Source organism: Notothenia rossii (assembly GCF_949606895.1).
Source record: "Notothenia rossii genome assembly, chromosome: 8".
NCBI lineage: Eukaryota > Metazoa > Chordata > Actinopteri > Perciformes > Nototheniidae > Notothenia > Notothenia rossii.
The window spans coordinates 37,595,780-37,609,550 of record NC_136906.1 but is presented as its reverse complement, the minus strand read 5'-3'; the positions used below and the strand labels follow the sequence as shown (position 1 = coordinate 37,609,550).

General features: G+C 41.8%; 1 protein-coding gene and 1 long non-coding RNA gene across 2 annotated transcripts; one reads left to right on the top strand and one right to left on the bottom strand.

The window, feature by feature from the left end:
- The first annotated feature begins 54 nt into the window (after positions 1-54).
- Positions 55-8,149, top strand: LOC307015057 (multidrug resistance-associated protein 1-like). Its single transcript, XM_079643430.1, has 4 exons — positions 55-3,385; positions 4,315-4,481; positions 5,141-5,335; positions 5,670-8,149. Exons 1-4 carry the CDS (start codon positions 3,221-3,223, stop codon positions 5,776-5,778), a joined length of 636 nt encoding a protein of 211 aa, XP_079499556.1. The 5' UTR covers positions 55-3,220; the 3' UTR covers positions 5,779-8,149.
- Positions 8,150-12,161: 4,012 nt separating this feature from the next.
- Positions 12,162-13,550, bottom strand: LOC307017170. The gene is made up of 2 exons (XR_013802050.1): positions 12,486-13,550; positions 12,162-12,265 (listed from the first exon to the last, which is right to left on the bottom strand). It is a non-coding gene; the product is annotated as an uncharacterized lncRNA (long non-coding RNA).
- Positions 13,551-13,771: the final 221 nt, after the last annotated feature.

Genomic DNA, 13,771 nt, shown 5'->3' with positions numbered 1-13,771 from the left:
TTCTCACTGTAAACATCGCCTCACAATGAAAGCATAACCAGGGGAGATGTGATTAGTGAGTAAACAAACAAACGGTAAAGGGCAGAAAGTCTGATGCAAATTTGATCATCTTGAATAACTTATAATCACAACCGGAACAGTTTGCAGAGCTGTGCTTCGTTGACATTCGAGCCATGCGTCACGCCTCTTTTAAACATCACTGTTGGCTGAAATCGTCTCCGGAGAATACTTCAGTGTACCCTCGGTTATAGCTCCTCCAGAGACACTCCTCTCTCCTCTAAATCAGTGTGTCCTCGGTCACGGCTCCTCCAGACAGCCTCCTCGATAATCGATCCTCGACGAGCCTTTAGAGAAATTAGTTTTCCTCCCAGACCGCGCGCCGACATCCGTTTCCGGGTTGCAGCTGGAGGACCTGGGAGTCTGGGACAAGAAATTAGAGAAATGACAAACGGCTCATTTCCGAGGACTCGCGCGCGTCTGCTTGACGCCGGGACGACCGGCCGCCCTCCCCGACAGGCGCACGGACGCGAGGGCCCGCTCATCACTGCGCGCACAAGTGCGACCGCAGTTTTAATAATTATTATTATTATTTATTCTTTTGGTTTGTAAAGCCAAGTGCTTCTAAGACCTTTGGACAATTCAACATCTCCCTCCTGTTTATACATACAGTATATGGCTCAATATAGCTGAATATCGAAATAGGCTGCTGGGCTTTCCCATAGGCTTTTTGTGTTCTGTGTGCATAGATTTTTTTATTATTTGTATTATTTTCATTAAGATTTCTCTCCCTCGTGTTGATTTTCTTGTATGTCTCTCAGTATTTCTTGATCAATGTGTTTTCTTGATCAGTTTTACATGCACCTGAATCACATAAGAAAATAATCTCTTCTACTTGTACTTCCTAAATTAGAAATGTTTTTATGATTGAGATAGCATCATTTATACTGTGTTTAGTGCGTCTGTGTCAGTGTCGGTGTCTGAAATGGTCATTTCATATACTCCCTCCGTGTGTGGTGTGTGTGTGTAAACATGACCTGATTGAGTAGCGGCTTCTAGTTGCTTGACCGTCCTCCTCCGCACTCCTCTGTGTCTCTCTTCAGCCTGCAGTTATTTGTTTTAATTGTCCTTTTTTGCCACATGTGAAGCCTGCTCCCTCCAGTTAGCCTCCTCTCCCTTTTTTCCACCTCCTCCTCATTCCCATTCTCCACGGCTCCGCTCGTGCCAGTCTCCTCAGAAAAGAACAGTTGAGCAGAAAATGTGTTAGAAGTGGGGTGATCAGAACATTTCCATTATGTATAACCCTGCTTTCTTCTTATCTCTAATCTTCTTGTCGTGTATAGTTTTTCTGCATGCACAGCATAGGCTTTGGTATTTCAAATTCTAGCTAACATGTAGGCCGTTAAAAAAGGCATTTTTGCTGTTGAGAATATGGTGATGCCTCGTCCTTGTGTTGGGACAATATCGCTGTTTGCATCAAAACACAATCCTTAAACGAGCAAAATATTGCACCACAGTTTTACCTAATCTCTGTGTACATTCCGTGACTTTCTGTCAAATCTAAGGAAATCTGTCATTCTTAGCAGAAGGGATTTGACATTATCACTTTTTAATTTGATTATTAAGAGATCTGAATTGCCTTCCCGATCGCGTACTGCTGGTTCCCAGGTGGTCTTCAAAGGACACTGTTCGGGGAACTAGTTGTACCATATGCTCTGATATTGGAAGAGTACATTCAGTATTTTCCCAACAGATGGCAGCACAGACAACGGTCTGAAAATCAGGGAAGCCCCTTGGCCCCTAGGAAAAAGCCATTGACTGGACATGGCATAGTGCTTTGTGTGGCTTCATAACCACACAATTCACTATGTTCATTAAGTCTGAAAACACGATGTAAAAACATTGAATAAAACTGATTTTTGTGCTCACACATAATGACAATCACAAATACTTTCCTCCTGAAACGCAGGTTCATATTACATGTCAAGGTTTTAAAGGTCCTTTGGCATCCTTTTCCGGTTATTACCCGTCCCCTTGTGCGTTATGAAGGTTTAACTGTAAAGTAAAACTCTAACACAGAAAAGATCTGTCTATGCTGCCCCAGAACGCCTCGTTGGAGATTTCTCTTTTTCTTCCTGGGTTCAGTGACGTGACCATACCCAAATGGACCCATTGGTCCACCAATCCGTGGAGCCATTACGTTAGGTCCGCGGAGCCATTACGTTAAGTCCGTGGATAGGTCCAAATTGACCAATCCGCGGACATCCTTACACACACTCAATCTTTTCTCAGCTGCAGCTCCGCCGATTTCTCCTCCCTGAGACGGCAGTGTGTGTGTTTGTTGTACAATGTGTGTGTGTGTGTGTGTGTGTGTGTGTGTGTGTGTGTGTGTGTGTGTGTGTGTGTGTGTGTGTGTGTGTGTGTGTGTGTGTGTGTGTGTGTGTGTGTGTGTGTGTGTGTGTGTGTGTGTGTGTGTGTGTTCGGGCTGGGTTTCGCTTTGTACAGAGGACAGAGAGTGAATACACATACTATACAGAGATGCTGTATGAGAAACCAATGTGAGTTTGGAACATTGAACAATGTAAATCTATTCTAGTAGACCTCAACAATGGAATTATGATCAGTAGAAATGGCCATGACATGGGACCTTTAACTTAACACCCATCACGACCCATTAGTTCCTGGAGTGTAAAAAATATTAAAATGCACGTTTCCCTAATAATCGTTGTAAAAAATATGTTTGGGTTCCTGGGCCCTACATTTTGAGGTTGACGTACAGCCTCAAAAGCTTCTTCCAGCTCTATCAAAAACCATTGGGACCATTGTGAATTGTGACAAACATTTTCAAAATACACACACTTAATAGAACCTTTAATTGCAACACATTCCACCACTTTCTATTATTAGGTGACTTTACTGGGTCTCTTTCTTTTAGCCCCTAACCATCAGTCAAATGGAGTGGCGAGACGTGACTTTTATACCTAGGCCCTCTGACCCCCATGTGGGTGATTATGTACAGTTGTTTGGGAATATTAGCTATAGAGACCAAGCCCTTCTTGAACCAGGCTTTAGACATGTTAATTTTTAGTTTGAAGGTGGGTATTTTAACATTGATGTATATGGACAATGCTCTATTCTGCAGCCAGTCTCAAGTGGCCACCTCATCAACTGCAGTTTTTGACGCTTGGATGTTTTATGAATTGAGTTATTAACTCATCAAATAATGCAGGTGGGGATAGTTGGACGGACCGGAGCTGGGAAGTCCTCTCTGGCTTTGGGAATCTTCCGGATTCTGGAAGCAGCAAAGGGAATAATCTTTATCGACGGGATCGACATCGCACACATCGGCCTTCATGACCTCCGCTCCAGAATCACCATAATTCCTCAGGTCTGTACAAAAATAAACAAACTCTTTGATGTCATGGTGGATGGTCCGGTTTAGGATGACCAACTATTTTCTGCCACAGTAAAAGGCTTTAACAGCCACTACAATGGAAATGTTTTTCATAATCAGAAAAAGGTTTATTGCCAAGAAGGTGAACACATACGAGGATATCCTCACTCTCCTTGTTGTTGGAGCTGGGGGGGATGTAAACATCTACTAGCAGGATGGCGTGGATTTCCCTTGGGAGATGGAAAGGCCTGCACTTCACGTACATAAACTCCGCCAGCGGTGAACAGTGTTTGCAGAAAACCACATCGTCCCTACACCAAGCATCACTGATGTAAACAATGACCCCCTCCAACGCGGGTCTTCCCCCGGGATGTTGTCATTTAGCCATGTTTCTGTGAAAACATACACACAGCTTTCTTTCACCTCACTCTAGGTCGACCGGAGGAGTCTTATGTTGTCCATTTTATTGTCCAGTGATCGTACATTAGCCATGAGCAAGCTTGGAATAGTGGGCCTGTGTTGGCTAGCTGCTAGCCTACCCCGGATGCTTCCGCACTTACCTCTCTTCTGCTTCCTTTTACTCCACAGCAAGGTCAGGCAGAGTATTCAGAGGCCGCTAAGTTCAAGTGTGTGGGTTCTTGTTGTTTTCTTGTCCAGCAAGACCTTGCGACTGCACTGTCTACTCTTGACTGTGTTGTCGGTCCTGGGTAGTTGAAATGAACTCAACAGACGTGACGTGACGAACATATAGATGAAACATTAAAAACACTCAAAAACACTAAAGAATCGTGAGAGCGAGGGGCCGCTGCATCCGCACCCGCCACCATCTTGCTATCATGCATGTAGTTACTACAAAGGCAATATAAGAACGCTGACCAGTGCTAGTTCATGTTTTATGGTAATCTCCATCCTCTCTTTCCTAGGACCCTGTGCTGTTTTCTGGTTCTCTGAGGATGAACCTAGATCCCTTTGACACATGTTCAGAAGAGGATATCTGGAACGCTCTGGAACTCGCTCACCTGAGCAGCTTTGTGTCTGCACTGCCACAAAAACTGAACCATCAGTGCTGTGAAGGAGGAGAGAACCTAAGGTTAGATCCATCTACAACACACTTGGACCACTAGCAGTGGAAGACTGATACATAAGGCTGCATTTGAATCAAATTAGTAGCTCGATTTTATTTTCTATCGTAAAAACCTACCAGTAGAAAGTCCTCATAGGTGACCGCTGTGCTGTGACTGAATACAGCTGTCTTCCCTCTGCTAAACAGTGATACCCATAGTGATAAACTAAAACAGACTTTAAACTCCCTCTATACATTTTCCAAACCGCTTACATTTTGTATATGCTGTAAGTATGGAGCAACGTGAAATATAATGCATTTTTACATTGTGGGTTATACACGATTGTATTTGAATATATTAACATTTGTTTTGATTATATAACTCAATATGGAAACCACTAGCTATCATAAAAACACTTTTATGGACTGCAATGTTGGTGAATAAGGAAAGTCAAAACCCTGTGGTTTTCCCCTAAATGTCCTGATTGGGTTAGAATGCAGCAAGAGCAAAAAGGGAAAGAGATAAGGTTAGATTAGTGTACATGCTATGTGGATTTGTTTGTTGTTGTCTATCTTATAGCCAAAATGCCAGTCACATATGAATGTTTTTGCACTTAGGTGCGTGGAGACATGCTTTTCGTATCTTTTCAAAGAGGCGTAGTGTAAAGTTTGAAGTTTTTCTGCAGTCTCGGTCAGAGGCAGCTGCTGTGTTTGGCCCGAGCGCTCCTGAGGAAGACAAGGATACTGGTTTTGGATGAAGCCACAGCAGCCGTGGACCTGAAAACAGACCCGCTTATTCAGTCCACCATCCGGACTCAGTTTGATGACTGTACAGTACTGACCATCGCTCATCGCCTCAACACTATCATGGACTACACAAGGTACCAGCGTGCAATGCATTTTTATATATTTAATGTTACTTGAAATGGAAGTCGCAGGATATGCATGCAGAGTTTAGCTTTTGTCTGGTATTTGGTTTAATGCAGTGTACAAGAAAAGATTAAAGGCAGGTTAGATTCTGTGTTATTCACAGCTAAGTCTGCTTGTAGAATATACATTATTTTCAGTTCCCCTGCCCAAAGCAGCATAAAGGTGGAAATATGCAAGTTAGTTGACCTGCTGTGCTTTTTACACATCAGGTAAGTTTATAATGTAAATCATATTTAAGGCAAAGTGTATCCTTGTCTGTGCTCACTTTTGTCTCTCTCTCCTTAGAGTCATTGTGATGGACCAAGGCTCCATTGCAGAGATGGACTCGCCCTCTCAGCTCCTCCGCCTGCAGGGAATATTCTATCAGATGTGTGTTGAGGCTGGTTTGGCCTGACATGTTGCTAACAACCAGAGACAGAAAATGTGTGTTTCATAATCCTCCAGTTCTGTATATAATTAATCATCATTACAGAATAAAAACCTGGAAATCTTTGTAAAAAACATTTGGGGGCTTTATAACTGTAATGTAAAGAGATGTTCATGTTATATCATGATGATACATAGCTGAAATTCAGAATACCCTTTGGAAGTTTGCAGATGTCTCAGTCAAAAAATGTTGGGAAGCTCACATTATTTCAAGGCTTGAATGTATTTCTAGAAATGTTTCATATCAAAGCTTGGCTTAAAGGTCTGCTGGTTAATAGTCCCAGTTTTGTATTTCTAACCAAGATTTGTTTTGCTCTACAGTTTTTGTTGTCTACAAGAAATAAAGTCAGTGAAATTAAACAATGATGCCATGGTATTACTGTAGGTCTTAAGTGTAATTGGGCTTGGCTTTCTATTTTGTATGGACATGCTTTTATTTTGAAGGCGAGTTTATGCTGTTGACAGGAAGTTGTTGTTTCTATGGAAACAAGAAAAGCTTCACAGCGGGCGGAACTTGTCATAAAGTCCGTAATAAATAAAACCCACCTATTTAGAGGGAAGATATAATTGGTCAATTGTACTGTCATTTTACATTACTCTCTCGTTCAGTTACTATAGCTGGGCCCTCTGTGAATTCATAGCAGGACCACCAATCAGCTCCTGTCTTCACAGTGACTCGCAGAGACGAGCTTCTTTCATTTAACCCTTCACATTCCAACAGAAACTGAATAGGCAGATTCAAAGGATTTATTTCTATGGAAATGTTATTTTAAATACAAATAGATCAAGTTATTTTAGTAAAACTAAAAAAATATTAAAAAAAGAAATATTAAACTTTAATGTTTTTAAATATTATTTTGTAGAATATCTTAGGCCCTCAGAGAGGGGTTATGGATAGAAAAGAACCATCTTGTGTAAAACTCTCGTGAGAGTTTGCAAGTCACTGGCTGAATGTTTATGTTTGGCAGGCAGCCTTTCAGTTACGATCGTTAACATCAGTGGGCCACAGCAAATGATGGTGAGAAGTGTTAGAAATTAAAATCAATGTTTTGATGGTATAATGTAGCTTAAACATACCGTCAGTTTAAACGCTCTTTTATACTGAAAAACCAGAAATTCTTGTGCACAAGCAGTTAAGCTTTTATTCTGAAAATCCTTCATCTACGGTTAGCATTTAGCATGTGGCTAATATACGAATTCCTAAAGAGGTGAATTGAGAAGCGAAATGACGTGGTGTGGTGAAAACCGAAACCTACTGATTTAACACTACAACGATAGATGTCGAGATACTACCATGTTGAATATTAAATGAAAGTACAGTTTATTTGAATACATTATTGTTTACAGACGAGAGTAGCATGTGACAACATCCGGAATGACCGGAAACCAAACGAGCCGAGAAGTATTGTTTAGAGTATTAATTACAGCGTTTAGAATGTGTTAAATGAAAAGTAATGAAAGAGAATATGAGGAGAAACGGCGTGTTAAGCATATTGAATGTGAAAAGAACCTATCCTCTGTTTAAATGCAATAACGGACATTGGAGACGAGGTGAGCCGGCTGGCGGGGAGGAGCCAGCAGAGGATATATAACAGCGCCGGAGGAGAGATCCATTCTCTTCTCTTCTTGCTCAGGAGAGCCAGATCACAGCTGTTTTCTGCCGGAACAATATTCTGTCTGTAACACTACCGCGCCTTTTTTAATTAAAGTATCCCATTTGAATCTTTTCAGAGACTCCATTTAGTCTCATTTTAAAGCTTCTCTCCTGGACGCGAGAATAAAGAACATATTTAACAGAAGCTAAACTATCTATTAATTATGTCAATTACATGGAGTGTGATTGTTGAAATAGGGTCCGCTCCGATTACAACGAGAGTTACAACGAGAACCTGACGTCATATTCACACAAGACGGATCCTTTCTAGCCATAACCTCAGAGAAGGCCTAGAGGGCCCTGGCGGCTCGCCACTGCTTAACAGGTAGTCCAATACTCTATGACAGGGGTTCCCAACCTTTATTGTGCCAAGGACCGGCAGATCCATTAAAAGAAAAATCGCGGACCGGTTGTCAATTTTAACTGATTTTAATATTTACTCACCACCAGCAGGTAGCAACAGAGACTAATTGTATGCAACAGCCTGAACAAATACTAGAACAATATGCATCCAAAACATTAACAACGTTTAAAAAAGAACCGGTGTCGTTTTTTGGTTTTTCGGAAAAACGGAAAACTAAAAAACCGACGTTATTCAGTTTTTAAACCAAAACGGGAAAACAGATAAATCAACGTTTTGGTTGTGTTTGTATGATTTACACATGGATAATCCAGTGGGAAAACGAGGAGAAGGCACATTATGAAGGAGATGTCCGGTCGTGTTCGTGTGTGTGTGTGTGTGTGTGTGTGTGTGTGTGTGTGTGTGTGTGTGTGTGTGTGTGTGTGTGTGTGTGTGTGTGTGTGTGTGTGTGTGTGTGTGTGTGTGTGTGTGTGTGTGTGTGTGTGTGTGTGTGTGTGTGTGTGTGTGTGTGTGTGTGTGTGTGTGTGTGTGTCACTGGCATTTGTTTTCAGAAGATTTTATGATAGGGACGTTCGTTCCGGTGCACTCCGACAGCATTTAGCACTACATCGAGATTAAACTAATTTATTATGGGAACACCTGTATATACCTATGGAGTTAGCCAGATGTGTGTAAATTACTGTTCATGGTCATTTGAAAACAAATGCCGGTGTCGGACAGACAGAAACACACCGAACACACATAGCTGAGCTGAGCAGAGCACATAAACACACACACATCATGCGCCTTGGTGACTGGGCATCTCCTTCATAAAACTAATAAAAGGGGGAGTAATCGGGCAGTTCGATGTGTGTCGAGATGTGTGTAGAGGTGTGTGTGGTTAACACGTAGCAGCCTGCAGTCACTCGCTGTTCCGATGAAGGTAAACACAGCGAAGGCGGTGCGTAAAAAGGCACATGTTTACCCGCTGGTGCTGCACTTCTCAGAGGCGGATTATATGTCCCGCTGCCTCCTGACGCTGCAGCCATTTCATGAAATGAAGAAGGTTTTCATTCTATAGCTGTGGCAGCAGATACCGTGAGAGTCCCGGACATGAATTCATAGATCAAGGCAGACTGGTTTACTCTCCTGTTTTGCCAATCCACTGCTTAAACAAATAGCTCTACATCTCTGGCCGACATGTCCTTAAAATGAAGTCCGAGTTTGAAATATATCTCAAATAATGTATGCTGCCATTTGCCCACATAAACATAACAGTCTGCAATGAAACGGTTGTCTCCTGTGTGCGCCTCTTCCTACTTGGCGCACCTGTAACTTTCTCGTGCGCACAAGAGGCTGAGACCAGGCTGACCCGCTGGATCCTACGGAACATCATAAAAGCCATTTTCAACGGTTTTCTGGTGAAAAATTAACTAGGCTACTGGATGAAATAATATGACTGGTATAGGTGCGAAAATTAAATTAAAAAAATATTTGTATATATTTATAATTTTGCAATTATTACGATAAATTCACAGCTATTTCCGGGCCCGGTACCGGACTGGGGGTTGGCAACCCCTGCTCTATGAGACTGTTCAGTCTCATAAAACATGCTCAAGCTCCAACAAGCCGTTTAGGACAGAGAGTGAATACACATACTATCAGGGTCGGCTCTAGAACAAATCGAATGGGGGGGGGGGGGGGCAATCATTTACCACGGGGGGCACACACTCCCGTCAACAACCAACACACAAACACCAACGCTACTTCAATTTAAAAAAACATGCTGTAAAGCCTATTGTCTTTCACACACATTGCAGGGGTGTAGTGCTATTTTATAGCGCACCTATGACTTGTGCATGCATGCACGGTTGTGGCACGACCACCAAAACAGAAACATATGGAAATAGGCCACCATATAAAAGTGTGCAAATGTATTTAGTATCCTATCCATGTGAACATGTTTTAGGCAACCCAGTATCATGGCATTTCGTGTTCACCAACACAATTTGTAATCTATTGATTTGTGTTCACCAACACGATTTTCCACTTTTTCGCGTGTTGCACAGCACAATTTTAAAAGCAATGTTTTTCTATTGGTAGTCTCACGGCATAGAGAGGCGAAGTCCCTCCCCTTCCGGGAGCCTCCATGGGACCCCGGAAGCGGAAAATTATACATTGAATTCAATGGAGAGAGAAAACGTATCTTTTGATCCCGTTTGAATTGTGCCACGAATGACACATATGATGTTTGTCAATTTAAAAGAACATTTTGCAAGTCAAAAAAATTAAAATGTGTCGTAAAACTGTGAAGTAACACATTTTTTTGTGTTAAGCCGCTCAGTGAACTACATGTCTCTGGTCCCGCACAATACGCGTCACCAACACAAAGATGGCCGTCACGTTGGCACATTTCACCTCATTCTTTCAGAATGAGAATAAAAGTATAAAACGAGGTGAAAATCACTACAAGTCTGGGCACGTTGAGAGCTGTACATACACGAAAGGGGAGTTAGTCGGTTATGTAAGAGCCAGCATGCGGGACCGGCTTTACAAGGTTTCGGTGAGTAATATGAGTGCAATGTTAACAGGTTAATGTCAGTCAATAAGGAGGAGAATGAAAAAGAAGATGATGAACCACAGACCCGGCATATAATGACTGCAGTGTGCAGGGCTGTGTTAATTTATGTTACTGTTATCAATAGCATTAGTTGACTGAGAAAACCGTCAAGAAAAAAAGTTTAGCGATGTTACGAGTCGACAAGCATAATATGAACCACGGCTGTGATTGACAACCTGGACAGCCAGTCAGAAGCTAGAATGCCAACCTAGAGAGCCAATCAGAACCTAGAACGGGTGTACTGTATACGGGTGTGTATGCTGTGGATAACATTAGTGTTCACAAGAACAAGGTACACTCCCGTGTTTTGTTTTAGTTCCTCTTCAGATTGAAGCGGCCAGTTTTATATCGACTATATGTGTGATCTCCTTTTTATATCTCGTTGTGTCATTTCAGTTTATTTGCTGTGTGTAGATTCAAGGATTTTGGTTATCTTGTCAATTTGTTTGGTTATCTAGGCACAGCTGTGTGTGACTCCCTCTGGTACACTGGTATGTGTTTTCCTAATGTAGAGAGCATTGATTAATTCATAAACTACACACTGAGTCTAGATCCTGACCAAAAATTCTTTTTTTGTTGATCAAATGTTTTTCAAAAATGTAATACACATTTAAAAAAATGCAATGTACAATCACAACCAATACAACACAAATTACAAAAAATTCAGAAAAAACAAACAATAACAACAATCAGACAAGAGGACAAAACTATGGAAAAATAAACCCTCCCACCCCCAGATCTGGACCATCCTTGTATTGCTCATTCAATCTATTATAGCATGTTAACAAACATGGTACTTACTTTATTTGTACAGATCTACATGGGAGAGGATGGCGCGATGCAGAGCGATGTCTGTGGTTGTGCACGGAGGATGTACAAATGCAGCCACGCTGCAGCATTGGCAATATTTGCCATGTGGCAGATCAGCTCCACAGAAGTTGAGTGCCAGTGGAGGAAGCCTGGCACTTCAAAAGTAGTCCAGCCGGTGTCTCAACTCTACCAACAGCAAGAGGAGACATACAACCCACTGGCCAGAGACATCGCCACTGAGGAAGTAGACTGGTTCAGGTCTGCACTGAGGGGCGCAGCGTAGCATGGCATGGCTTTTGTCACCTGAGCCGGAGCTGCAGCCTCAACATCAGGCCATTTTCAACGTGCCGGAGCTGGTGAAGGAGCATGGGGGTCGGGGGCTTGAGGCAATTCTTGCCTCAATGCGACTGAGCAGAGACCATTAAGCTGCCATCCAGACAGCCACCGTAGGACAGCAGACAAATCCTCAGTGGCAGTTACACAGGCAGGGCAGGTTGACAGCCAGCAATTTTGGTGCTGTGCTGAGGTCGGGACTTTCATCCACTCCATGCGCGTCCCTCATGAAGAGGGTGCTTGGGGGCTACAATTTAGACGGAGTCATGGCTGTCAACTGGGGAGTTGTAAACGAGGTGTGTTTGGCCAGTGTGTTTGGCCTTTTAAGTGTGACACATATGTAGTGATAAATGCTTCACCTGAACACTGTTCCTAAATAAAAAAAGTTTTCTGCATCGTCAGTCATTTTTTCCAAATAATTACCAATATTTCACAAATTCTTCATGTCAACTTAAGAGCACAGCTGTATGTTGAGTGTCAGCTTTGCTTGGTTCATCTTACTGGGGGGCAGCTACATGGATGTCGGTGCAGTCCACAATCATTTTGCAGTTGAAGGCAGAATGAATTTATTATTGACTCAGAATGAAGCACAACTTCATGTCATACAGTACATTGACTTTATTTGTAATTGTGTAAAAACATATGAGCATTGATTAGCAAGCAGGACCTGCAGGAACAGAGAACGGTGATGGATGGAGCTGGGAAGAGAGAAGAATAAAGAAAACAGATCAACTTTATTATCGGATATTAAAAATTCAATTTCAAAACAAGTTGCCGCTCCTACAGTTTTCTAGTATGTAAAGATGATTTCACATGACCTATGCAAAATATCACACTCAATACATGTGTCTCTCTGGGGGGTGCATTGTGCCTTTGATGTATATAAATAATATACCATAACCAAATACTATTACGTACAGTGGAAATCAGGTTGCCAGAGCAGGTCAGTCCAGTGTGCATGTTCCTCAGGGTCTCAGCAGTTACAGGTGAGGTAAAGAAAATAAAAGAGAAAAAGGTCAGTAACAACACTTTAAAGTAACAACACTGAATAATTATCTCTTTTAATAATTTTCTCTCAGTAATCACTCAACTACTGTCTTTCCAACAAACAGATTGACTCACCCTCACTGTCATCACAATGACACATGTCCAGAAGAATGTCATGCAAAGCTCCCTGCCTGCCTGCCTTCCTTCGACTCTCCCTGAACTGCTTCCTTAGCACCCGGTGGAGGGCGCAGTAGGCTACTCTTCAAATGTTTCACGAAATACTTACCATGATGACTAATCTTACTGTTTAACATTTTGGTGTACTTCATGTAATAAAATAATAACTTCATGGTAAGGCTACTAAAAATGACAAGGCTAAGTAATGTAATGCTAACTAACGTGCTCACTACTAGCTAGGTAGCTAACTTGACTATGTTCCATCCACAACATGTATATTACCTATGATATTACCTGATATGTCTGATCCAGCGACTCCTGGTCCTTTCATAAGACGGGAAGCGATAGAACGAGCAAGTGGTATGATCACTTTTGTGATTACAACGTGGTACAAAGCACACAGGCATCTTATAAAAGTGAATTTATTGGAGCAATCTCTTATATTTATTGGAGGGAATAAATCAGTTATGAAATCTTCTTCTTCGCTTTAATTACGATTCGCAACCACTTGGAGCATTATCGCCTGTGACATCACATGCACGACCCAGAATGGGATTTGGGATTTGTAGTCTTTGTAGTCGCGTATTTTTCATAGTCTTATATTTCAACAGTTTTACGACAAAATGTGACTTTTTTGACATGGAAATGATTGTTTAAGATTGACAAACATCATATGTATAGTTCGTGGCACAATTCAAACGGGATCAAAAGATACGTTTTCTCTCTCCATTGAATTCAATGTATAATTTTTCGCTTCCGGGGTCCCATGGACCGGAAGTAGATGGGCGTGACTTCGCCTCGCTATTACGTGTTATAGGAATACCGGAAGCTGTGTGGTTCATAAAAGCATGTTCTTACTCAATATCAAGCCACAATTATTGCTTTCATTTTAAATCGTATAATTTCTGACTTTTGTTGCCGTCTGTGAGGAAAATAAATGGGGTTGAGAGCCTCAGGATACTGAAATCTGTATTTTTTAAATCTTTTTTTCCTTCTAATTTGTTATTCTTTTCAAAATAACACAGTTATTTACTCACCAA

Excerpts from the sequence above, each read along its gene's own strand:
- LOC307015057 (XM_079643430.1), top strand. The coding sequence starts at position 3,221 with ATGCAGGTGGGGATAGTTGGACGGACCGGAGCTGGGAAGTCCTCTCTG. Across the intron at positions 3,386-4,314 it reads GAATCACCATAATTCCTCAG|GACCCTGTGCTGTTTTCTGG; the intron begins GTCTGTACAAAA and ends TCTCTTTCCTAG. Across the intron at positions 4,482-5,140 it reads GAAGGAGGAGAGAACCTAAG|TCTCGGTCAGAGGCAGCTGC; the intron begins GTTAGATCCATC and ends GTTTTTCTGCAG.